Raw genomic sequence first — 24,215 nt, 5'->3', positions numbered from 1 at the left:
GGGCATTGAAAACTGCACATGTTCTCCATTCCCAAGCCAGGTTCTAAGTCACTCTTCCAGAATGGGGCAGGGGCGGAGGGAGTTAAGTGTGCTGGGATTCTACAGAGCACTTACCAGATTAAAACCTGCAGTCCAGGATGTCTCTGTAAACAAGTCTCTATTCAAGCCTCAGGAATAGCCACCAAACAGTCCCTAAAGGCCAGGCGCGTGCCAGGCACAAGTCAGAAGAGATAACTGAAGCCACCTGACATGCGTGTGCACACACCCCTCAGACACGCCTGCGTGGGCCCATGTGTGAACCACACCCTTCCCTCAACAGAGGCAGAGGGCAGTGACCCAGGGCAGGGAAGACAGACGGAACTTGCTTTCATCTGTGAAACAACAGGTTGGCCCTTCACCTTGGACGCTTATAGTGGCTCAGACTCTGTAGGAACCTCATTCCCTCCCCTCTCTCTGACAGTCCAGTTTTGGGGTGGGGGGTAGGGGGATGCCACAGGCTCAGTAAGAAGGAGCCCTTCTCTGCGCCACCCCAAATCTCCAAAGAGAAAGCACCATTGTCACATTGACAATGAATGTCTAGTGAGTCTATAATCCAGGGAAGAATTCAAGGGAGCTGGTGCCCTGGTGGCAAGGGGCGGGGACCGAGGGCTGAGTGTGGGGAAAGCAGGGAGCCCCAGTCCGCCCTGCAGGGGGTAGAGGTCTCCTGGAGACCCTGGAAGCCGCGTATTGACCACATCTTGAGGAGGCACTGTGGCTCCAGACGGAACCAGCACAGCATGCTAAGCGGCTCAGCCACATCCAATATGGACACTATCATGCTAAAGTCAATTTTCAAGACACCCCCAGGGGTGTCTGTTAGGTGCAGGTACACTGGGAGTTGAGAATTAAGGGTGCTGACCTTGCTGTCTTCTGTAGCGGAAAGTCAGTATGCACTGTTTAAAGGCAAGCACATGACGCGCCCAGGCAGGGAGAGCTGTACCCCTCCCTTCCTCACTATAACCTGCCTTTTCTCTTCATAGACCTTGCTGTCTTCTGGAGCAGAAAGTCAATAAGCACTGTTTAAATAGCTGCCTGCCAATCACTTAGAATCTATGGAGAAATACCAAAGAAAGCAATTAAAAGTGGCTGCCTGGACAGGTGCTGCTGGCTCACGCCTGGAGCTACTCAGGAAACTGACATTTGAGGATCAAGGTTTGAAGCCAGCCTAGGTAGAAAAGTCTGTGAGACTCTTATTTCCAATTATCCAGCAAAAAGCTGGAAGTGGAGCTGTGGCTCAAATGGTAGAATGCCAGCCTTGAGTGAAAGAGCCAAGCCCTGGTACTGGCAGGCATGGACAGACAGACAGACAGACAGACAGACACACACACACACACACACACACACACACACACACACACACACACACGTGTCAGCCTCTCAAGGGGACTAAGGGAAGAGGAGGCGAAGGCCAAGGACTATTGTTTTTCTTCATAGCCTTTGTGGAACGATTTGCCACTTGGGAACTGCATGTGTGTGTTTTTATACATACCGGAGTCGGTATGTATAAAAACTAAACTAAAAAGGTGTATGAAGCCAGCAAAGCCCTAACCTCACTTCTTCATCACTCAGCACCCTCCGGAGGCACACACCAACACCCCGATTCTGAGTGGAGAAAGCTGCACCCTCCTTCCCTCACCACAACCTGCACGTTCTCTTCATAGCCCTTAGGGTCTTTCATCCTGTTCCCTCTGGTAGTTTGCTGGTCTTGTGCTTAATTCACCCCTTCCACTCACAAAAGGCGGGGGTCCTGGGCACCAGGACATACACAGTGAACACATGCGGACCAACACTGACGTCCTGAGCAGCCCTGTGCCAGCCACTGGGCTTCAAGGCCCCGACCATGAGGTAAGAGCTTCTACTACAAGTGGCTGTGAACAGCCGTGAACGCCAGAGCTGAGCCCAGGGGAAGGGGTGCAGAGCCCCAGTCTGGAGCGCAGACTCTAGGCTTCAAATCTGTGCCGAAAAGCTGACCAGATCGCCCCCTGCAGCCAGGCCACAGACGGGAGGGCACTTTAGGGGTACTTCCTGAGTTTCCCTGAAGACATCCTCAAATGTCAACCTGGCATCTCTAGAATCACCTTCCTAGCCAGTTCTAGAACCTTCCACTTGCGCTAGGGCCATTTACAAAAATGGCTTAGAAAAACTACCTTGGGACTTATGGCTGTGAGGGTTAAAAAAAAAATCCTGTTTAAAGAATGGGGTGTACTGCTGAATTTGTCTTCCGATGGTTTTCCATGGTGAGAGAAAAGGCGTGTTCCAAATGAATGTGCGGAGTGACCAGGGTGGCCCTGGGCAGTGCCGCGCTGCCCGCTTGCTCTTCCAGGCGGTGAGATGGGCTCTGGGGGTGGCCTTGTCTACAGGAAGGAACGTCCTTCTCCCCCAGGCCTCACCTGGCTCTCACCTTCCCTGCAGAGCCCCTCCTGACACTCAATACCCTCCTGCGCCGGGGACTCTCCCTGGATTGAGGGCGGAAGGCTGAGTGGAAATGGCTGAGCTGCCGTCTCCGCTACCCCCAGCTGCCCATTCTCTCCCTGCCCTGTGCCCCAGGAAGCTGGACTCAGCTGGCTTGGTTCCTCTTGGACTGGGGTTTGGCCATTCGAGTCATCCATGGAGACCCAAGAGGTAGCAGAGGTTGGGAGAAGATCCAGCCCTTCTTCCCTGTCTTGGGAATACATTACATCTGGCAGGTCTAATCACAGGCCCGGCTGGAAGACCTTTCTAATGTGTGAGCGACTCCTGCTCTCAGAAGGCACCCATGGCACAATTTCCTAGTCTTTCCTCTCCCTAGGGTGCTCACCATCCCCACTGCTCTATTCCCAGCTAGTTTTGCTGCTTGTACCAGCCAGCGGATATGCCTAGAGAGATGTCCTAGACCAGAGCCACGCCCACCCATGGAGGAGCCACGCCCACTCCATAGTAAGAAAGCCTCTCTCCTGGGAGAGGCTGGGAGATGTGGTACAGATGTGTTCATGGGAGTCAGTTCTGCTACATTCCCTTCCTCTCCTCCAAAGGCAGGAAACCCATTTCTTCAGGGGAGCTTGAGGCAGGAAGTGGGCCCCGCTGTCTCAGTGTGCCTTTCGGAAGCTCTGAATCTATGAGAGGTTAGGCTGAGCATCTCCCAAAGATGAGGGGGGACTGGCAGCCAGGGCCGCAGTGCTGTACTCTCCCCTGAAACCCTCGGGCTCCCACAGCCCAGTCACAGGCAGCCTGCTCAGCCTGGAATCAGAGGCTCCCCAGTCAGACTCAGGTCCCCGGGGGGAGGGGGCAGCTCTTCCTGGGGCCTGGGAGCGCAGGCCCGTGCTCTGCTCCTGAAAATCTTCCTAGTCCAGCAGTTCATTAGCCACGACTCTGCTGAATTCACCATTTCCCCTCAACAGCCACCACAGGCCACTAGCTCCCTTCCCAGCCTCAGGGCTTCTAGGTCCTTCCTCCCTGGGGTTACTTAGTAATGGCAGAGCCTGAGTGGGATCTCGCCAAGGCCAAGGCCCTGTCCCGGGCTCTCTGTCTGCCGGTCCTTGTGGCGAGGTAGGGAGGGGCACAGGCACTCTGCACCAGTCCTCAGAGCCCCTTCTTCCACAGCCCTGAGGACAGATGGAACGCGGGGGGCGGGCGGATCTTCCTAGCCAGAGTGCGAGTTGAACTTATTGTGAACACCACAATACCGCTCAGTGACCAGGGCTGGGCTTCAGTTCTAGGTTCAAAGTCTGGCTTCACGCTCCCTGGTTGTGCCATCCTCTGCACAGCAGCTCCCTAACTGTGAGAAGGTGAAATGGGAACACTGGGGAGAGAGGAGCCAGCACTGGCCGGGGAGTGACGGGAGGGAGCCAGAGTCTCCCTGTCTCTTGGGAGTGTGCCTTAGCCATCTCTCTGCAGTATAGGAGGGCTTTCCCGGGAAGCACAGCCCTGGGCTGGGCCTGTCCAGTGTGGCAGTGCCCCCTGGTGTGTGGGTCTTCTGCCAGGCGCTGGATGCAGGCTGATGGCTTTTCATGGCTCTCAAACCATGTGTGGATCAATTGCTTGTTGTAAGATGTGTGTGTGTGTGTGTGTGTATGTGTGCGCGCGCGTGTGTGTTGCTGTACTAGGCCTTGAACTCAGGGTTTGGGCACCGTCCTTTAGCTTTTTTACTCAAGGCTAGCACTCTACCACTTGAGCCATAACTCCACTTCTGGCTTTTTGGTGGTTAATTGGAGATAAGAGCCTCATGGACTTTCCTGCCAGGGCTGGCTTCAAATAGCAATCCTCAGATCTTAGCTTCCTGAGTAGCTCATATTACAAGTGTAAGCCACCAGTGCTTGGCTTGTTTTTAAAGACTTTTTAACTTGATATGCTTGCCTTGCTGTATTTGAATGGTAAAAGAATGAAAAAAGGATGTGTTTAAGTGTCACAATTATTCTTTGGACCTCAGTAAATTAGAGGGAAAAAATCTTTCTTCAAAATACATGATCAACCCCCATTCCCCTGTGGTATTTTACATTTATTACACTGCTCTGAGCCTGACCTATTACTCCCCTAAGCCTGACAGGGGCCATATGCTTGAGATCTGCTTTACAATAGTCTAGTAATAAGAAAGAGTGAAGGGTTCTGGGGGGAATGGTTATAGTAGTTATAGTGAAAAAAAAAATCTTGCTGGGTGTGGTGGCTCATGCCTGTAATCCTAGCTATTCAGGAGGCTGAGCTCTAAGGTTTGCAGTTCAAAGTCAGCCTGGGTAGGAAAGTCTATGAGACTCTGGTCTCCAATTAACCACCAGAAAACCGGAAGTGGCGCTATGGCTCAAGTGGTAGAGAGTGTGCCTTGAGCTGAAGAGCTGAGGGACAGCGCCCAGGCCCAGAGTTCAAGCCCCATGACTGACCAAAAAAAAAAAAAAAAATATATATATATATATATATATATATATATCTTGGCCATCTCTGGGTGAGGGTAGACGGGAGTTCATTATACACTCTGTGCTTAATTATCTATCTTAAAAAAAGAAAGAAAGAAAGAAAGTGACGAGGGCCGAAGAGCGCCCAGCCCGCCGGGTCTCTGGGACACAGAGCCGGCACAGTGGGTGAGCACTCACCTTTTTATGGCTTTGTAGCAAATGATGACAAGCACGGTGAGAAACACCAGGGAGGCACAGCATACGGCGATGACGATCACCAGCCCCGACCACCAGCTTTCCTCAGTGGGGCACGAGGTAGAGTTGGGAGCTGGAAGAGACAGGAACAGCCTGAGTCTCCCCGGAGGAGCGGGGCGCAGCCAGTGTCTGAGGTGCGTCTGTCTCTACGGCCATGCAGCCATCCATCACCCGGAGGAAGGCCCTCTGACCTTTCCTGTCTCTGCCCCTACCCCAGGCAGCTGACATCATGGCTGGCCCCCAGCCAGGCGCTTCCTCTCCCCTCCTTTGTGCCTCCATCCTGGCCCTGGAGTGCGCTGTGCGCTGCCCGGCCGTCCATCCTCCCAGGCATGAGATAACTGACAGCCGGGTCAGGTTTAATTTCCCATGAAAAATAACAGATCATCTCATTCTCTCAGTTGAGGCATTAAATCCGGTGTTTCTGTAGGTGGGGGCGGGGAGCTGGGCTCACAGGGGACTCTGGGGGAGGAAGGAGAAGGAAGCGGTCAGTGTCGGCGTCGGATGCTGTCTGTCTGATGTGTGGATCCCGCCCAGGTGGTGGGCACCTGCAGCTTCCTGTGTGAGCGGGTGGGCGGTGGGGAGGGAAGGCCAGTTGGAAATGTAAGGACGCCCTTTTGCATCCACTGTGTGAGGGACCCCTGAAGCACGCATGTCAATGGGCCCATTCACTTCCCTCTGAGAAAAGCGAGGACATCCCAAAACCATTGGCAAGACCCAAGGAGGAAGCATCTAGAACTGCAAAAGGGATGGGAGTAGGGGAGAAAAAAAGAGAGGCAGGGAAGGGCTGGGGTGGCGGGATAAAAAAGCAGCAAGCAATGGACAGACAGACTCACACAGGGCAGGTCATCAAGATATGTCAGACATGCAAATGATCGGAACAGTGCCCCACTCGGTCCGCTCGGAACTAGGCACCCAGGGGCTGCATGTGTATGCAGGGTCAGGTGGAGCACTGCGCAGGCACCGCGTGGATGGTCTTGTGCCTGTGTCCACCATGAGTGCCCCCTCTGACAGCTGGGCCGGAAGGAGGCACAAATGGGAGCTACGCCCCATTCGGGCATTTCCAGCACTTTCTAGCTCATCTGTACCCTACTCTTCTGCAACTCCTATTCTGATTTCTAAATTCACACATTAGATTTGCTTGCTCCTGACATCCATATAAATGCAGTGCGTGCAACAAACATTCCTTTTCTGTCTGCCTCCCTCCCTTGATGTAGTGTTTGAGGATTCACCTGTGTGGTTGCATACTTCAGTCATTCCTTTATACTGCTGAGTAATATTCCATCGTGTGGGCGTGCCACAGTTGTCTAGTCTCCTGTGGGCAGACTATAAAATGTTCCCAGGTTTTTGTCCAGCATGAAAAAAAGCTGCTGCAAACATTTGCATGCAAGTCTTTGCACAGACAGGTTTTCATGTTTCTCTTGGATAAGCATAGCAGTGGCAGCTCCGGGTCCCACAGAGTGTGCGTGATCGATGATGCCCTGAGGAACTGCCAAGCTGCTTTGCCCAAGTACTCATACTTTCGTGCCCTGCTTCCTTGTGGAGCCAAGAAAACGGGTGAGAGGAAATGAGAGAGCTACTGAGATGCTACTGAACTCAGCCGGCCCAGAGCTCCAGGAAGCCATTGCCTGGTGCCTGGGGGATTGATCTGTGCTAAAACCCCATTAACAGATGCAAAGCCCAAGGGGCAAACCTCAGATCCTCCCAGACCCCAAACAAAACTGGTGAAGCCTTCTCCAGAACGGCAGGACCAGCACATCACCAGCCGCTCTCAGTCTGGCCCGAGAAACGACCACAGCAAAGATACAGGGCCCAGAATTCAAAGCACGAACAAACGCTGAAGTGAACTTGTCTAAGACTTGACACCAGACTCCAAATCCTTCCTTTCACTTCCTCATTTGGGGGTGTCTCTGACTTGACGAGATCTTGCAGGGGTGCCCTGGCGCCGACCCACCTGCACACACGTCACTGTGGGAGAGTCGTTCCCTCCAGGCTTTCTCTGTCCATCCGGGCTCCACCCCTAAAAGACGTGCCCCATCTTCACTGCCAAGGCTACTTTTGGCGATGACCTCAGGCTGCAAAGCCTCTGGGCAAGTGTGGACCACAGACTGGCCCTGGACCACAGAAGATTGCCTCCCCCACTCCATCCTGGGGCTAGGAAGAAAGAAATCTACCAGTGTGCAGTCTTGGCCAGGGCCTGTACTCCAGTCTAGTAGCACTTGGAAATATGGGGATTGGGTGATCCCAGAATCTATGGATGTTAACGACACGGGAAAAAATATTTACATGTAAGGAAGAATGGGTCCGTCGAAGCCCCCATGTTCATCGGCTTGGGGGGTTCTGTAGCACCCCCAAACCTGGCAGCTGATCACATCATCTCTTTGCTTTATGTTCTGTTACTGGGGTGGGGGTTCTTTTTTACGTTCACTTCTCAAGTCACAGCTGACGCTGACAGCACTGAACTGTGCCCATGTCCTTCTACCCAGTTCCCTCTAGTACTCGGCAGGCCAGACCAAGAGTGGCTGGTGATGTCCTGAGCAGACTGGGGACTCAGATTTGAGGAGACAGTGCCTTGAAGGTGCTCATTCGCTCACTCATTCTCCGACATACACTGAGCATGCCTGGTGCCTGGCACCATGCTGGGAGCTGGAGATACAGCGATAAATCACACATGCGCCATGCCCTTGCAGGCCTGGCGCCAGCTGTGTCTTGGATCATTACAGAGCTGACTAAGACCCGCTCATTTTGCTCAAGGAGCCAGCAGTCTCCAAAAGCTGCGACATGATTTGCTGATAGGCCAGGCGAAGGTCAACTGGAGAGAGGACACCAGGTGTTCAGGTGGTGCTGGCGGGGCGACGCCGGGGAGGAGCAGGTGGCCAGACAGGAGAGTCTGAGACACCAGTACTGTCACGAGCCCAAGTAAGGGCGCCCCAACCCGCTGCCACCTCTGAACATGACAGAGTGGCCGGAGCTGTCCACACACCGCGGCAGGGGCCACACCCCCTCCCCACGCTCAGTGAGGCCGGGTCTGCTGACTTCAGTACACACTGGTGACACCTGTAGAGATGGTGACGGGCAGGCCAGCAGGGCAAGTTAGAAGGACCCAAGCTCATGTTTGCTCTCTCAGGCAAGCCTCATTCTTTGCATCAGTTCCAGGCACTGGTGGCTCACGTCTGTAATCCTAGCTACCCAGGAGGCTGAGAGCTCAGGATCACAGTTGAAAGCCAGTTTGGGCAAGAAAGTCCGTGAGACTCTCATCTCCAATGAACCAGCTGAACACTGGAAGTGGTGCAGTGGCTCAAAGTGGTAGAGCACTAGCCTTGAGCAAAAGAGCACAGGGACAGCACCCAGACCCTGAGTTCAAGACCCAGGACTGACCCCACCTCACCCTACCCCCCCCCAAAAAAAAAGGAAAGAAAGAAATGCATCAAGCTGGGAACCCACCCATGGCTCACGCCTGTAACCCTAGCTACTAGGAGGCTGAGATCTGAGGATTGTGGTTCAACGCCAGCCTGGGTAGGAAAGTCCGTGAGACTCGTAACTCCAATTAAAAATACCAAAAAGCTGGAAGTAGAGCTGTGGCTCAAGTAGCAAAGTACCAGCCATGAGCCAAAAGCTCAGGAAGAGCACCCAAATTCTGAGTTCAAGCCCCAGACTAGTAACAACAACAACAAAACAAAAGCTTTGTGACATCTCCTTCCAGCCAAGAAGGGGGACCAGGAGCCACATAAACCCCAGAAAACAAGCCAAATGTGATTCTCTAAATAGTGAGGATCAGCAAACAACGATTCCCCTAGACACCAGAGACACAATGAATTGTGTTGGGCAGGGAGAGCCCTGGGGCCCGGCCAGCTGTGAACAGGGCGGGGCAGTCCCACCACTGCTAGGATGGAGAAGCAAAGAAAGCCAACAGCAAACAATGATGGTGTGGAGATCTGATTACACGTGGCGGACAACGCCATAAAAAGAAACAGAAGAGAAGCCAGCGAGGTGGGAGCTTCAGGTGAGCCTCTTATTCAGAGTCAGGAGCGATCTGCGGGGAGCTTGTGGGTTCCCCCAAATTCATACAAGAACGGTGTCTGGCCAGACGGACCCTTCGGCTGCTCTCCCTGTCTGCCTTCCTGTGAGTTTGTTGACAAAAGAAGTCGCTTTCTAGTGGACAGCAGGAGTCCAGTGGTAACTTCAAAGCACACAGGTAGGCATCATGGAGCCTGGACAAATTATACTCTGCTCTACAGTGAGGAAACTGAGGCTACATAGGCCCAGCCCAGACCTGGAATAGCTAAACGTTGGGAATCTGAGGTCCGAGGGAAGCTGAGCGCTGAGTGACAGGAGGGAAATGTTCCCGCGAGAGGGATGAATCAGTCAGAGTTGCTGCAGGCTTCTGGAGACAACACCACTTGCAGTAAGGTATCATGCAGCCATGCAGTCACACACACTTGTCTGGAGGAGCGGGGAGACAGCCACGTTATTTCTTTTAAAGCTATTTTGCATCTTGAGCTGGAGGCTTTATCTGTGACTCAGCCTCTTGACCCTGCGTGTGGCCACCAGTGGAGAGGCCGGCTGTTCCCTCACGCAGTGTCCTTCCTGAGAATAGCCTGCACCCTGGGCCCCACTGGGACCTGGGGGGCATCATTAGATGTCCCCCCCTTAACCTCAAACTCCGTGGTGACTCATGCCCTGGCTGCCTAAGTGGCTGCCTGACTGCGCTGTGGGGAAATTCGACTTACTTATGGCCAGGTGAGGAAGGCTTCCTGCCTTGTCTACTCTCTTCTAGCTTTGGCAGGGAACCTAGCCCCACGGGGTCTTTCCACCTACTTGGCCAGCGCTGCCTCTGTGGTGGAGGTCAGTTCCTGTCTCGTCCCATGGGCCAAGGTCCATGAGCCTGTCTCCAAACACAGAGGTCAAAGGCCAGAGCTGCGGGGCTGAGCCCGGAGTTATTGCTCTGTCTTAGGGTTAGCACCCCAGACAGGTGGCAGGAGGAAAGCTTTCCCTCAGGGAAGGCCTAATCCAATTACAATCTGTCTTCTGCCAACGGCCATTCAGATATTTATACCATCACTTGTGGGCCTTACAAAATCATTAACACAAGATGGCCGCAGGAAGCTGCGGAGAAGCATCCACATTGGTCCCATCTCCAGGTTCTTATCTAGCCCCCGGGCTGAGCCGGTCCTCCTCTGGAATGGGCACAGATGGCCCAATCGGGTGTCAGGACTTCTCTGCAGGTCTCTCTCCCACCAGGTCTGAGGAAACTGCCCCAAGCTCCAGGACAGAAGCAGCACATGAGCCGCAGCACGCAACCTGCTGCCCGCCAGCCACCCGTCCAGCCCCAGCTAGCTGGCAAAGGACACCACCTGGCTTCGTGTGGCTCACAGGGACAGTGAGAGGTGGGAGCTCTGCTGGTGGCTTGTGTGGTGGCTGAAGCTGCTTCACAGACCCTTGGGAGAAAGAGGAAACCGAGGCATGGAACAGCAGAAGAACTGCTGGGGATGCATAGAGACCAGACTCAGATTCTCACAGCGCCCAGCCTGCTTTATGTACTATACCCGAGCAAAGGGCGTGGGGCTCAGAGTTTGGTCTCCTGCCTTGGTCCTAAGCCTGGATCCCAATGAATGGCTTGACCCAGACCCAAGGTCCAGCGGGGAAAGGAAGGGGAGGGGCACCTTCTGCCCCACCCCACACAGAGCCCCATTGTCTCTGGACACAAGGGGTTGATTCTCAGCCACTGCTTCCCATTCATGGGCCCCAGGGATCCTCCAGTCCTGGGCAGGCCTGTGCCAGGGGCATCTACCAGCCCTAGGGCCAGCAGGGCCGGCTGTGGGGCAGCTCATTCCTGATAAGAAATCAGAAGAAGGTACCTGGGTTTCTGAGATGAACTTGAAACCACATTGGCCTGGGTGCTTGTACCAACCCCTGAACTCAGCTCCCCTTCCACACAGAGGGAAGAGGTGGCTGTGGACCTGGCCTCCATCTGTGCCTCCATTTGGAGGGGGGGCTCTCACCCTTTCTCTACTGATTGGATGCTATCTCTAGCTTCTGGGTCCTACACAAGGTAACCTCTTCTCCATAAGCCTTCCTCCCTCAGCCAGTGGCTCCTGCAGCAGGAAGCAGCTGACCACCCACAACAGTCAGCCTTGGTTTCCCTGCCTGGAATAAGCAGAAGACAGAGGGCACAGGCCCAGCCCCACAGCACTGCAGGACCCCTGGAGGTACCTCAGAGGGGCTAGACGTTTCCATCCTGCTGTAGATTGTGAATGCTGTAGCCTATCTGGAGCTCCTGGCCTGCAGCTGCTGGGAAGCAGTGCACCAGCGGTGCCTCATGCCCTGGGGGACAGACGGACAGGCACTCCAGCCCTGCGGGACTCGTGCTCCATGGCCTCCCCAGCCTGTCCCTACACTACTGCTGCTCCAGTCAGCCCAGCTGTTCAGGTGCTGAAGATGGAAATGTTGGTCCATGACATGCACAAAGCCGAGACGACAGATGTCAGGGTGTCACCAGGCTGTCTCTGAGCTCCAGAGTCACCCACACCACAAAGGCTGAGCCAGCTTGGCCCTCGCTGGGCTTCCTATAGGAGGACTTCCCGGGACCCCAGGTCCAACCTTCCTAACTGCTCTACTTGTGGCCCTGAAGCCTCCTCTCAGCCACACCTCTGTGCATGTGGCATCTCCCAAGAGCCAGCACCCCAGCCTGGTCTTCCCCAGCTGGAAGCATCTAGCGATGGGCTGGACCTCTTCTCCCTGCCCTCCTCAGTCCCATCAGGAGCCTCCTCCCTGCCAGGTTCAGGCCCCGCCTGGAGCTGCCCTCTGCTGAGCCCTGTTTTCTGAGCCCATGGTTAGGCCGTGGGTGGCCAAATGGTGTGGCTGTCCCTTCAGCCCAGTCCCACTGCCAGTCCCCCTGACTCCTGCTCCCCTCTCAGTAGCCCCTCCTCTTTGGGTATCAGTTGCCCAGTTCGGCAGCATTGACTTTGAATCAGGGCCTGGAGAGGCGTGAGGGCCCTGACCCGGCCCTGATTGGTCACATGTCATCTGGGCTTCTCCACTGCATGTTGTGAAAAGCAACAAAGCCTGTTCCACAGGTGGGTCAAGAATGATGTGGGATGCGCCATCAGAGAGCTGGGGATACCTACCCACTTCCTTCCCCTTGCCCCAAACCGACCCCCACCTCTCCTGTGCCTACAGACCCACACTTTGAGGAGTGGGTTTCCATGGCTCAGACAGGTCCTTCTACCTTTAAGTGGTTTAGGGGTCATGAAGCTCAGGCTAATGACCGGAGCAGCAATGTCAGGAAATGATCATCTGGCTCTTGAGGGAGGCACCCAGCAAGAGGCAGGCCTCATCTGGCACCACGGCGTCCTTTCCTGCAAAGCAGAGCAGCTTGAAGGGCTAGGAGGGCTTCAGGGCAGGGCAGGTAGGTCTCGGCATGAAGTAAGGGCAAAGGTGGCCTGGAGAGGTGAGGTTTGAACAATGGCTGGAATTTGGCAAGGGAGTTCAACCCAGGGAAGGAAGGGTCAACGTAAAATCCCTGAGAGAGTGACCGCTCCCAGCAGGGACAATGAGGTGAGGCTGTGTGGGGTCTGGAGGCCGTGAGGAGGAGTGAGAACTGGAGAACTGGTGTAGCCTGGAGCCTCTCAAGAGGGGTGGCAAGGCCTGACTTCCAGGGGGAGAAGTCTTGGAGCATATTGCCAGGAGCAGGAGAGAGATGAGGGGGACTTGAACTGCAGGGCGGAGGGGGGGGGAGAGTCAATGATAGAGCAAAGGTTAGATTCAGGAAATGCTTTGAAGGTCAGTTTGATTGGGTGGAGGGAGGGAGGGACAGAAGAGCTAAGAGTGCCTCTCAGGATCTGGGGCTGGGTTGTGGAAGGACGGAGCTGCCATGGACAGGTGGGAATGGAGATCAAGCATCCATCACCCACCTGGAAAAGATGGCATGCCAGAAGCTTGATCTCAGCATCCAGAAGTGGGGTGTGGGGAGGGGCATGACTGTGGGAGTTGTCTGTACCCACAGTGGCACCCAGGCCCCTCTTGGGGATGTTCAAGCTCCCTTCTCTGTGAGAAGGGAGAGGAGGCCCTGTGGGGAGGTGCTATTCAGGTTGGCTTTGGCTAGAGAGAGATGGGGGAGAGGCACTGGCAGCTGGCATCCCACTGGTCCCTGCTCCCCATGTGGGTGACTGGAACCTCTTCCCTTGATGCCCGGGCTGAGGAGCCCTAGACTCTTCCACTGGTGACTTTAACTTGTGGCCTGTGCTCCACAGACCACTCTTCCCTCCAATGTATTTACTTCTGCCCAGCGTTCTGGGCACAGAGCCAGCATGGTGGCAGTGCGGCTATTTCTCATCAAGGTCCTGTCCTCAGGCTCAGCTCCTGCGGAGCATCTAAACCCCATGCATTATTAATCATTATCTCCATCACTCCTGAGCCTAATTAGGAAAGGAAAATTATGAATTGGGTCTATGTCTCTCTGGCTGGGGGCGGCCACCGCGTTTTGCCAGCATGAGGGAAAGAGGGTGGAGGCCAGGGTGGGAACTGGGAACAGTGGGAGGCTGGCTGGTATAGTTAATTATGCCTCTGTGGCCTTGTTTCCTTGCTCTTGGCCCAAACAGCCTCTTTATTCGGCTTCTGAAGGTGAGGACCTGTTCATCCACAGCAGCCACTGTGCTTGTCCCAGCCAAGCCGGTCCCGTGCCCTGCCCTCTGTCCCTCCATCCCTGTGCCAGACCCCCCAAGCACGCTGCTCTCAACGGGGCTGCAGATGCACCCTCGCCATGAAGGTGCACCCACAATCGTCAGCTCTATAACAGAACAAAGCTGAGGAGAAGTGACCAGGGGGGAGCATGTCCAGAAAGCTCCAGGTGATCACCTGAGCCCCAAGTTTCCCCCAGTTCCTCATCGCTCCAATGGGAAGGCATACGCTCACTCAGCACCCAACTATCCCATTGCTACCACACTGTGCTCTGTGTCCAGAGTACTGGACAGAAATGAATAAATAACTCAGAGGGCAAGTGGGCTACAGAGAGTAGGGGCCACAGGTCAGAATCACAGATGGAAAGGTCCTGAGCCCCATCCCCGGGACACTAGAGGAGGTCTCAGACACCAGTGCAGGGAGCAGAAGGGATTAGGGGTACCAAGATACTGAGAACATGATGGTCAGGAAAACAAAGGGTTCCCACCCTCATTATGCACATAAGCTGCTGGAGAATAGACATCAATCAAACAATCACCAAGGAAATGCAGACTGTGTTCTTGCCTTACCAGCACTACCTTACTGTGTGTGCCTTAAGGGCAAACAGCAAGAGATTATAAAACCAAAATAGCAATGCCCTGGCCTGGGGAACCAATGGGAGTGGATCAACCATAGTGAGCTCATCCTTGCCTGTGAACGTGCTCCCAATGTTGGCATTCGTGCCCGGCAGAGCCCACCTTATTGACATTCAGTAGACACTGGATAGCTTTCTTTCTCTCCTTAGGGGGCCTCTTAACTGATTGGTGATGGGAAGATTCCAAATGCCCAGTCTAGTGGAATCTCTGTTCTGTCTAAACAGTTGTGATGTGGAATGCAGATTTAGGGTCAACTTGGACTTGTGGTTGACCTGGCCTGTAGGCCGTATCCCTCCCATTGCCTGTTTTATTGGGACACAGCAATGCCTTTAAATGTCTCTCACTGCTTCTGTGAATATCGGCAGGGTTGGATAGTTGTGACAGAGAATGTGGGACCTATAAAGACTCAGGTATTTACTTCTTGGAAAGTTGGTTTGCTCCTAACCAAGAGGAAGTTTTCACCAAAGATTCTTAGGCAGATTCTTAACATTGCTCTGAGAGCACACCGAAATCAGACTTGGAATTTGTATTTTGCAAGTAAACACTCAGGCTCCTTCTGGTTTATTTTTAGAAAAGTTCTTCACTGTAAATGTCACACCAACCACTCTGGTAGGAGTCTCTAGGTTTGTGGCACAGGGCCCTGCCCTGCCTGCAAGTTTTAACATTGTCAATGTGGGGAATTGTGAAGCACAGCAGACGGAAGGATAGACAGACAGCTGAACCTGAGTTTTGGTACTAACTTGGCTACACCGTACGTGCTAAGTAACCTCTTTCCCCCTGACAGAGGACTTGAACCTGGCAATCCTCAGCTTCTCAGAAAAGGGTGACCATGTTCCCTCATGGCGGGAAAGAACTGTTTTCCATGTGTACTAGATACAGTAAAGTGTCACCAGAGTGACACATACAACTTTTCCTGACACCTGCAGACCTTTGTAATACTCTACCAGGGTCTGGGAGCCTGGAGTTTATTCCCAGTACCCACAGAGTGTCCTTCACAGGTGATTGACAGGGTCAAGTGTGAATGACCATCCTCTTTCATGGCTGGGGCAACCCTGGGGCTCAGAGCACCTCTAGGGCCTGGCCTGTCACGCTCACTTGCCTCCTTCCCAACCCTTTCCCACCTCCTCCATGGCTGTCTCCCCTGGGAACATCTCCTTCTCAAATCCTTGTGGCAGGATCCGAGGAGTGGGTCCATATCGGGGGACCCAGACATGAGGTCACTAAGGTGCTGACAGTCCCTGGCTGCTTTACCAGGTATGGGCAGAGATGAAATTCTACCCCAGGGAGATGCCTGTGAACTCTTCAATCTGGACCATTCCTTCCCAGAACTCTTACTACTTCTCTGGATAGACCCTAAATATATATATTTAGAAAAAAAAAGAAAAAGAAAGAGAAGAAGGAAAGAAAGAAAAAGAGTGAAAGAAAGAAAAAAGCAAGCAAGCAAGCAAGACAGGAAGGAAGGAGGGAAGGAAGGAGGGAAGGAAGGAAGGCGGGAGGGAAGGAAGGAAGGAAGGAAGGAAGGAAGGAAGGAAGGAAGGAAGGAAGGAAGGAAGGAAACCTGCCTATGGCTTTGGGACAAAACCATAATATTAAAGAGGAAGAAATATCCATGCTACTGGGCTAGTGGCATACTCTCCAATATCATGGCCACTAGTCATGTGTGCCTACTTCAAGTTAAAATTAATTAAAGTGAAATAAAGTAAAGAATTGAGTCAGTTATACTCATTGTATTTCAAGCTCTCAGTAGCCAGGTGGAGGGAATGGCTACCACACTGGACAACACAGATATGGTCATTTCCATTAGCACAGAGTTTGTTGGATGGCACAGGCCCAGGGTTCTGGGAGGTACTGCTCCTCTTTTCAAAATGGAAGCCATGATAGGCAGACATGCCACTGTGGTGAAGCTGGTGAGGCCTGAGACCTGATCTAGAACAGTCCTATGGGCAGCTTCTGCCACTGGCCTGTCCTGTGGCTAGGGCACCAAGACTGGGCAGGTCTCACTTAGCAATGGGCTCCTGCTTGCGACTGCCCTTCTCTTATCTGGACAGTCAGTTCCTGGTAAATACCAAGGTCATACAACCTGGGTCTGGGGTTGTCACTGGAACTCCTTAAACTTCTGCAACTGACTCATCTCTCTGGACCTTGAAGACCTCTTGCCCAGTGGGAGTGGCAACTTTGGGTGGAACAGGGTACTCTGGTTTGGCACCACTGACCTCTAGGGTGGATTATTCCTTATGGTGAGCTGTCCTACACATAATGCCAGATGTTCATGCACATCCCTGATCTCTGTCCACTAGAGGACAAGCATGATTGCCTGCTGTTAGGAACCACAGATCTAGAGGGTTTCAGGGCCCCAAGGACACAGCTTTAGGGGTAATGCAGACCCACCTGGTCTTTTGGAGTGCACTGGACCAACTCTAGCCCACCTAGCGAGTTATACTTGATGACCTTCTGGCTGGGACATTCTAAGATTCCTAGCCAACTGCCTTCAGAATGACCCACAGCTACTGGGAGGCTGTGCAGTAGGATTGTTTGTAACAGGGTCCAGGAAGAAGCCAAGGCATTATTTCCAAAGCACCCATAATTCTCTCCACCAAAGCGGGAAACAATGTTTCTTTGCCACCCACAATCCAGTTCATTCTAAATCTGAGCATAAGGAGCCCATTGACTCCGAGGCAGGGGGCAGAGGGGTGGGGAACGGGTAGGAAATGGTGGCCTCTAGCCTGTTCTGATTGCTGGCAGGGGTGACACTGAAACTTGGGAGCAGAAAACAGGAAGTGCATATATTGCCTTGTTTTTCTCTGGCAGAACAAGAAACGGTCCTCCCTCACCCACGTACAATCTTGCCATCTTTCCTAGATGGAAGACAACAACAGAGCCTTCTGAAGGGCGGCAGGAGATTGACCTTCACCAAACCAGGCAGGGGACACTGTCTCTTCCAAATAGAACTCCTTTGGTCATGGGAGATAAAAGGGGTAAGGCCACTGTGACCTACTGTAGGAAGGACAGCTTGAAGTTGGGGTGCACCCACAAATCCCATGGTATGCTAAATCCCAGTGTGAACCATAAACAACTTCTCTGCTGTAAAAAGATGTCATCAACACAAGTTATAGAAAATCAGAGCCACCGTTCAATGCGTCCCCGCTAAAATCAATGAGGGCCACTGAGTGTGTATGCCAGGCTGTTCCCACACTTTCACTACTATTTGTTACTTGTCACCTGCTGGTGAACGAGCAAATTCTATGATTTCAACAAATTTTATGGAAGAAAAATACTAATACCTTAAAAAGTTCCATTTTTAAAAAGAAAAATAGAATGAAAGCTGTCACCCCCTTTGCGGGTGCTTGTCAAGTGCTGTGGCACATGCATGTGGTCTAAGGTGTCTGAGCCAGGCATTGTCCCCCTTAGCAGAAGAAGAGGGGTCAGGGACAGAGCTGAGGCTCCAGGAAACCTCACCCCGCAGCCTCGCTTCATGCTACCACAGGCGATTGCAAAGCAGGCAAGACCATGATTATGGGATTTTAGCAACAGCCATGTTGGTTCAGCTTGGAACCATGGGGAGTGGGGGGAGAACTTGATCTCAGCCCTCTGGCTTCCATGAAGGGTATCCCTAACCTTCCCCAGCCTCTCACCCATTCCTCCCAAGGGCTGACACCACAAACTGAAGAGTTGGTATGAGAGGCGAGTTAGACCTGGGCAGGCCAAGTTTACTTCATTCACGCTGTGGACTCAAAGTCAGGGAGATATGGGGAGTCATTCGTCCATACCATTTTCAGAATGAATTCTCTCCCTTTAACTCAGTATAGTCATGAACTCCTGTAAACACCTTATTACAAATGCAATGAACTTTGAGCCCCTCAACAATACAGCGACTGCCATCTGCTCTTTGTTTTTCCTGACAGCTGGTCACGCAGGTCACCATAATTGACCTCTCCATCATTTTCCTCTGACAGGGACATTAATGGGGCCTCAGAGGTAAGGGCTGCTCATCTAGACACCAGCTGTGTCATCTGCGTTAGCACCCGTTACCCAGACCAACACCACAGCAGCCAGTGCTTCCTTGGGTACTCAGAGCTTCCCATTTCCTTTCACTGGCCAGCTTCTAGATGTTTCTAGAACTTTCCAGTTTTAAGAGGCCAACTCCTTTCCGATCAATCCCTCTAGACTCTATGCATTTATTGCTTTTCAGAGTGAGAACACCCCTGTACATACCTGGCCTGTTATTGCTTGTGAGATATAAAATACTACTTAGAAGTAATATATTTTGGTAATGTATTCGTATCAGTATGAGTGGAGCTACTCATTCTTTTTCTTTAAGAGCTCAATAGAGTATCATTGTAGTCCACAATTTATCTATTTTTCAGATATAACACTTCAATTCTTTATTTGTAATTTCCAAACCCCAAAAGCTACCTTGGTACCCAAGCTAAATGTGGTACTACCTATGTGCAAAAGTGGTTCTTTCTATGGCCTTCCCTGATCTCACCCAGTAGTCTGCTTGTCTTCTGCAGGAATCCTACCCAGTGCTGGCCTGCCTAGCCCTGACACTTAAGCCACAGTGTATAGCAGGAACCACTTCTCCAACATCCTTGGCCTTCTAATTTCCAAACCTTTCTAGCTTCTGGGGCCTGCTAAGGCACATGGACTTTTCCTCAAGCTTCTGTTTGCTAGCGAAATGGAAAGCCAGATACGATGATGGGCACCCATGGCTTGGCTCTTGTCCCAAATCTACTAGGGGGCCAATTCAGCTTCCCCCTCCCCCCAGCCATCCCATCCCACAGGAGGCCTTAACCCAAATGCTGGAGATTTCCTGGCGAGGTGAGGAAGGATTCACCAAGCACAATGAAGAACAGACAGTCCTGCCACCCCTCCATGCTGCCCTGCTCTCCCCAGTCCATGCCTTCCTGGCACAGGCAGCCACCCGATCTTCCTTCCCTTCCTGCTGAGCGCCTTGCCTCAACCTCTCTGGACCACCTCCAGGAGCTCATACTGACCTCTGCTCTCTTCCAAGCATTGTGAGATGTACAGAAATCAGTATTGTTAAACGTGAGGAATCTTTGCTTGTGAGAGACCATGGCTTCCCTCTTCTATTTTGAAACAATGGTTGTGACTTGCTAGGCCTCTTTGGTATCATTTCTGATAAGGCTTCCATTTTTGTACCTCTGAGGGGGCTGGGACATCGGTCACAACCTCTGAAATGGATCCATTTTGACCCATGTCCTTGGGAACAGAGCAAAGAAACAAAGTTGTCATCTTGAAAGATGGAAAGCAAAATAAATGCAGTATTTTTAGGTCCTGGGTGTATGGTCTGACTCTTACCAAGGGTAGATAGGTAGGAAGATCCAGAATCACTATTTCTAGAACCACCCCTATTGGCTGTCTTTCCCCAGAATATCTGTCCAGTTCTCTGCTTCAATTCTAGACAGAGGCCAACTCTATATCTACAGCTTCCATCCCAGGGTGTCCCCACCCCCAGACTGTGTCCAGCTGCAAATCAGCATCTCCCCTTGGACAACACAGGCAGCCTTTGGCCTCCATGTCCAATACAACTCGTTCCTCCCCACTCCCTGCCTGCTCCCCTGACCACCGGCTGCCCAATCCAGAAACCTGGGGGTAGCAGGGCAATCCCCCACCATCTCCCTCCCTTCCTCAGCCCTTCTTCCACTCAAACCAAGAACCAGCCAATCACTTCTGTCTCTTTGACCGCAGCAGCCATTCACCCGCCTCCACCCTACCCACTTCCCCTCGTGGCAGCCTGAATCAGGTGGATCACGTCCTTCTTAATACCTTTAGAGACTTCTTGCCAAAGGTGGCCTAAAACCCTCCCTGGCAAATGTTGCACCCATTTTGTTACTACTCTGGTAGGGAAGAATCTAGAAACTTTCCAAGTAATAACAGAGGGATCAGAGCCAGCAACAGTGGGAGATCTTTTAAGGGGAGGCTGAATGGGTTGTGGGATGTGAGTTAGGAAGGAAGGAAGGCAGGAAGAGAGGGAGGGAGGAATGGAAAGAGAGAGGGAGGGAAGAAAGAAAGGGAAGGAAGGAAGGAAGTCGGAGGGATGAAAGGAAGGAGGAAGGAAGAGGGAAGGATGAAAGGAGAGAGGAAGAAAGGGGGAGGAATGAAGGGAGAGAGGGAGGGAAAGGAGGGAGGAAGGGAGAGAGGGAGGGAAAGGAGGGAGGAAGGGAGGGAGGGATTAGTCCTGTTGTCTAATGGCTGCCCTGAGGGACAGCAGCAGTTCATTCCTGCCAACACCACCATGAACAGTGCCCACACTCTGCTCTTCTTTCACCCACAGATGCGAGGTTGGGTGGAAACGTCAGAGCTAGTTAATCCCACAGGGCTTAGGGGGCCCACAGAAAACATCTTAAGAGTTGAGTAAGGAGATAAACTGCTTTGCTGGATATACAGCCCAGAATGTTCTCGGAGATGAGACGCAAATCCTTTGTGTACTTCTGACAGTGAAGGAATCCAGGCCCTGGCCTGCCTGGGGTGCGGGCTGCGAGGTGGGGCCTGGCTGCGAGGTTTACATGTGTGGCCTGTGGGAACTGCTCCTCCCGTGGTGTCCACTCTGAGGTGCCCTGGGTGTCGGGGGCAGTGTGCTCTGTTCCCAGGAGGAGCAGAAGTTCAGTGGAAATGCACAAAAGGGAATTTACCAAGTCTTTAAGTCTTATGTCATTGGATTCTGCCAATTTTGGGTCAAGAACTGAAAGTGTATATTGTGCTTGATGGTGTTTTCCTACTTCTCAAGAGGAATATGGAGTTGATGCTGGGGACCCTCTACTGGGACAGTCAACCACTCACTGAGTGAGCCGCCCCGCCCCGCCCCCCATGCTAGTCCCTCCTCAGGCAGGTTCCTGTCTGGTGTCCAGTACTTCAGGGGTTGTGTGGGCTGCCTGGAAGGGAGGGGCTTGCTCAGTTCTTTCCCTTTCCTGCCCCTTTCCCTCCCTTCTGCCTGGTGCCTGTCTCTGCAATGCCTTTAGGAAGCAACTGAAGACAGGATGACTCATGCAAGCCACAAAAACATCAAGTCTGCAAGGACCCAGCCTCAAGGGAGTACACGGGAGTCTAGGAGAGTTCAAGATGAGAGGCCATTCACAAGTGAAGAGTGCGACAAGAGCCCTGCCGAAGGTCACAGTCCTGACCCTCAGCCAGGAGCGGGCCCCTTGGGTCAAGTCAACATGTCCCACGGTCTCTGAGTGACCCACAAGCAGGGCACTGCACCACCGGCCCTGTGGGGTGGATTCAGGGGTGAAGAGGACCCACTCTCCGCTTTGCCTGAGGCCCGCACACAGGCTTTGCACGTGTGTGCCACTGGCGTGGGATAGGTGCTCAGTAAATAGTTCATACATGAATCAGAGGAGAGAGTGGACATGTCAACACAAGTATGATTTGTGCAGGGGAAGATTCCAATGTGGAACTCAGCTGAACAACTTACAGCTTAACAAAATGGATACCCGGAAATTGGAAATTATGGTGTGTGGGGGGGTGTCACCGTTGTGGGTAGGAGTTAGACAAATAGAGACAGGAAGGGTGGGTAAATACAGTCATAATATTCAATCTATCTATATGTGTGTGTGTATATGTATAATATGATATATATATAAAGTATATACGGTATATGTATATATATATACACAAATATACACATATAGTCCCTCAGCTCTTCAGCTCAAGGTTAGTGCTCTACCACTTGAGCCACAGCGCCACTTCCGGCTTTTTTCTTTTTGCTTATGTGGTGCTGAGGAATTGAACCCAGGGCCTCATGCATGCAAGGCAAGTGCTCTACCACTGAGCCACCTTCCCAGCCCGTGGTAGCCTCTTATGGTAACAATGGCTTCACTGAGTTTTCCAAAACCAGAAAGCGTCGACTGGCGGAGGGGCGCCTGGGCAGGATGTGGGATCTGGCTACTTGGGAGGAAGGCGCGGTGGCCAGGCAGGTCCTGGGCATGCCACTGTGGGCATGGTGGCAGGGAGGGCAGCTCTGTGTGCCTGCTACGTGTCACCCCTGCTTCTGTCCACTGTGTACCTGGAGCGCTTGACCTCCCACCAAAATGGCAGGAAGGAGACAGCCCAGGGCTCCAGCTATACCAAAAGGGCCTTTCTACCTCTTAGGGACAGCCACTGGTGGACAAAGTCGGCTCAGGTGACTGGGAAGAGAGAGAGGAGGGCAGGCAGCGGCCATGGTGGGGTGGGGATGCAGGTGAACTTGGGAGGAGAACACAGAGCGGGAGGAGGGATGCCCTCCAGGAAGCCAGCCTGCCCCCAGCGGTCCAGGAAAGATGCTGCTTCCAGCCGCGGGAGCGGGCTCCATGCCGCTGCTGCTTACACTCCAGCTTCAAACCTGGGGGAGTGGCCAGTGTCCCCGGCAGAGGAGCCTCCAGAAAGAGTCTGTTTACCACCCAGCTCTGTCCTTGGCAGAGGCCGTGGTCTGGACACCCACAGTCTGGGAGCTTTCCAGACAGTCTGGCCCAAGACACCTGAACCTTCGCTGAGTCCCTCCTCCAGGGCCCGAGGGGCAGAGCGGCTGCCCGGTCACAGCTGGTCCTGGTGAATTTCAGAAAGGTCCGCCCTGGGGGCGGGGAGACACCATCTCCCCGAGGGCAGCCTGGCCATATTTAGAGAAAGCTCCGGGATGCAGGCAGCATAAATCAGCTCCCCACGCACTGGGAACAAAACCAGGGTGGTGTCTTGGCACACTTTACAAAGAGATGGTTGTCACAGCCAGCAACTCAACACAGACACACAACAAAAGCGTGGAGCTCAGGCCCCCTCCTGCCCCTCTGAGATGACTGCCTCTTGGCCCTGTGGCTCCAGCAAACTCTGCAGGAGCTCTCACCCCCAGCCTCCACTCCGTCCAGCCACGTCCTTCTACCACCTGCACTTTGCTGCAGCTTCCTGACCAGTCTCCCCCAGGAGACCCAGAAACATGGTCTTCCGGTTTGTCAAACCCTGACAGCTATTCCTGCCACAGGTCCCTTTACATGTCCTCTTCCTTCTGTCTGGAAATATTCTCCCCTAGCTTCATGGGGCTGGTTCTTTTTCTTCCTTCGAAGATCAACCAGCTGAGATGGGCCTTCCCAGACATGACTGAAGTAGGGCCTTCTCTGTAGGCTCCATTTTGGCTCTGGAATCTGCCAACTCCTTCTCCCCCTCCCCCTCCAGATCCTCAGGTCCTACCAACATATGGCCAGAAGTAGGTGCTCAGCAGAAGTTTGCTGAGTGGATGGGTGAGTGTGTGGGGTCTAGAACACCTGCAGGAATCGCCCACGGATGCTCTCTCTGTTCTAGCTTCCTTTGGTTCTTGAGCAAGAAGTTGGAAGTTTTGTGTTGTGTGGTTTGGTTTTAAGTAGTAACCTTGCTTTGGGGCATGCCAAACCTCTTCGTTGTTATTTTCTAGTTAACCGGTTGGCATTGATTTACTTCGGAGAGAACCCTCACTATGACGGTTCTGCGGGCGTTCTTGGAGTCCCTCTGTCTGTACAGACAGCCTTCCTAGAGGGGCACAAGGGCTTTCTGAGCTCTTGTGACTTGAAAGTGCTCAGACCGTGGCTGGACCAGAGTCCGCGCTGAATGCTTTGAGGTAAATCGATACAGGACGGTGGACAGAGGTCTGGCTGCATTTCCTGCCCTCCGATCTTCCCCTGGCTTGTGGCATTTCTCCACTGTGCTCACCCTCCAGTGCAGGTTCCCCATCCTCCTGAGCCACGGGCTCTGTCCTGTCCTATCTTCTCTGCCTCCTTGAGCTGTC

General features: G+C 53.0%; 1 protein-coding gene across 1 annotated transcript in view; it reads right to left on the bottom strand.

Annotated features, from left to right (window-relative positions):
- The window catches only part of Prima1 (proline rich membrane anchor 1), a 44,778-nt gene that overhangs the window by 4,451 nt on the left and 16,112 nt on the right, over positions 1–24,215 (bottom strand). Inside the window, exon 3 of the mRNA XM_069997685.1 lies at positions 5,100–5,229. Coding sequence (XP_069853786.1) covers positions 5,100–5,229 — 130 coding nt within the window. The remainder of the gene's footprint in view (positions 1–5,099; positions 5,230–24,215) is intronic.

This window comes from Dipodomys merriami, unplaced genomic scaffold (assembly GCF_024711535.1).
Source record: "Dipodomys merriami isolate MVZ:Mamm:240054 unplaced genomic scaffold, mDipMer1.0.p SCAF_50, whole genome shotgun sequence".
NCBI lineage: Eukaryota > Metazoa > Chordata > Mammalia > Rodentia > Heteromyidae > Dipodomys > Dipodomys merriami.
The sequence above is the reverse complement of the archived record's forward strand: the minus strand, read 5'-3'. Positions and strand labels throughout refer to the sequence as shown.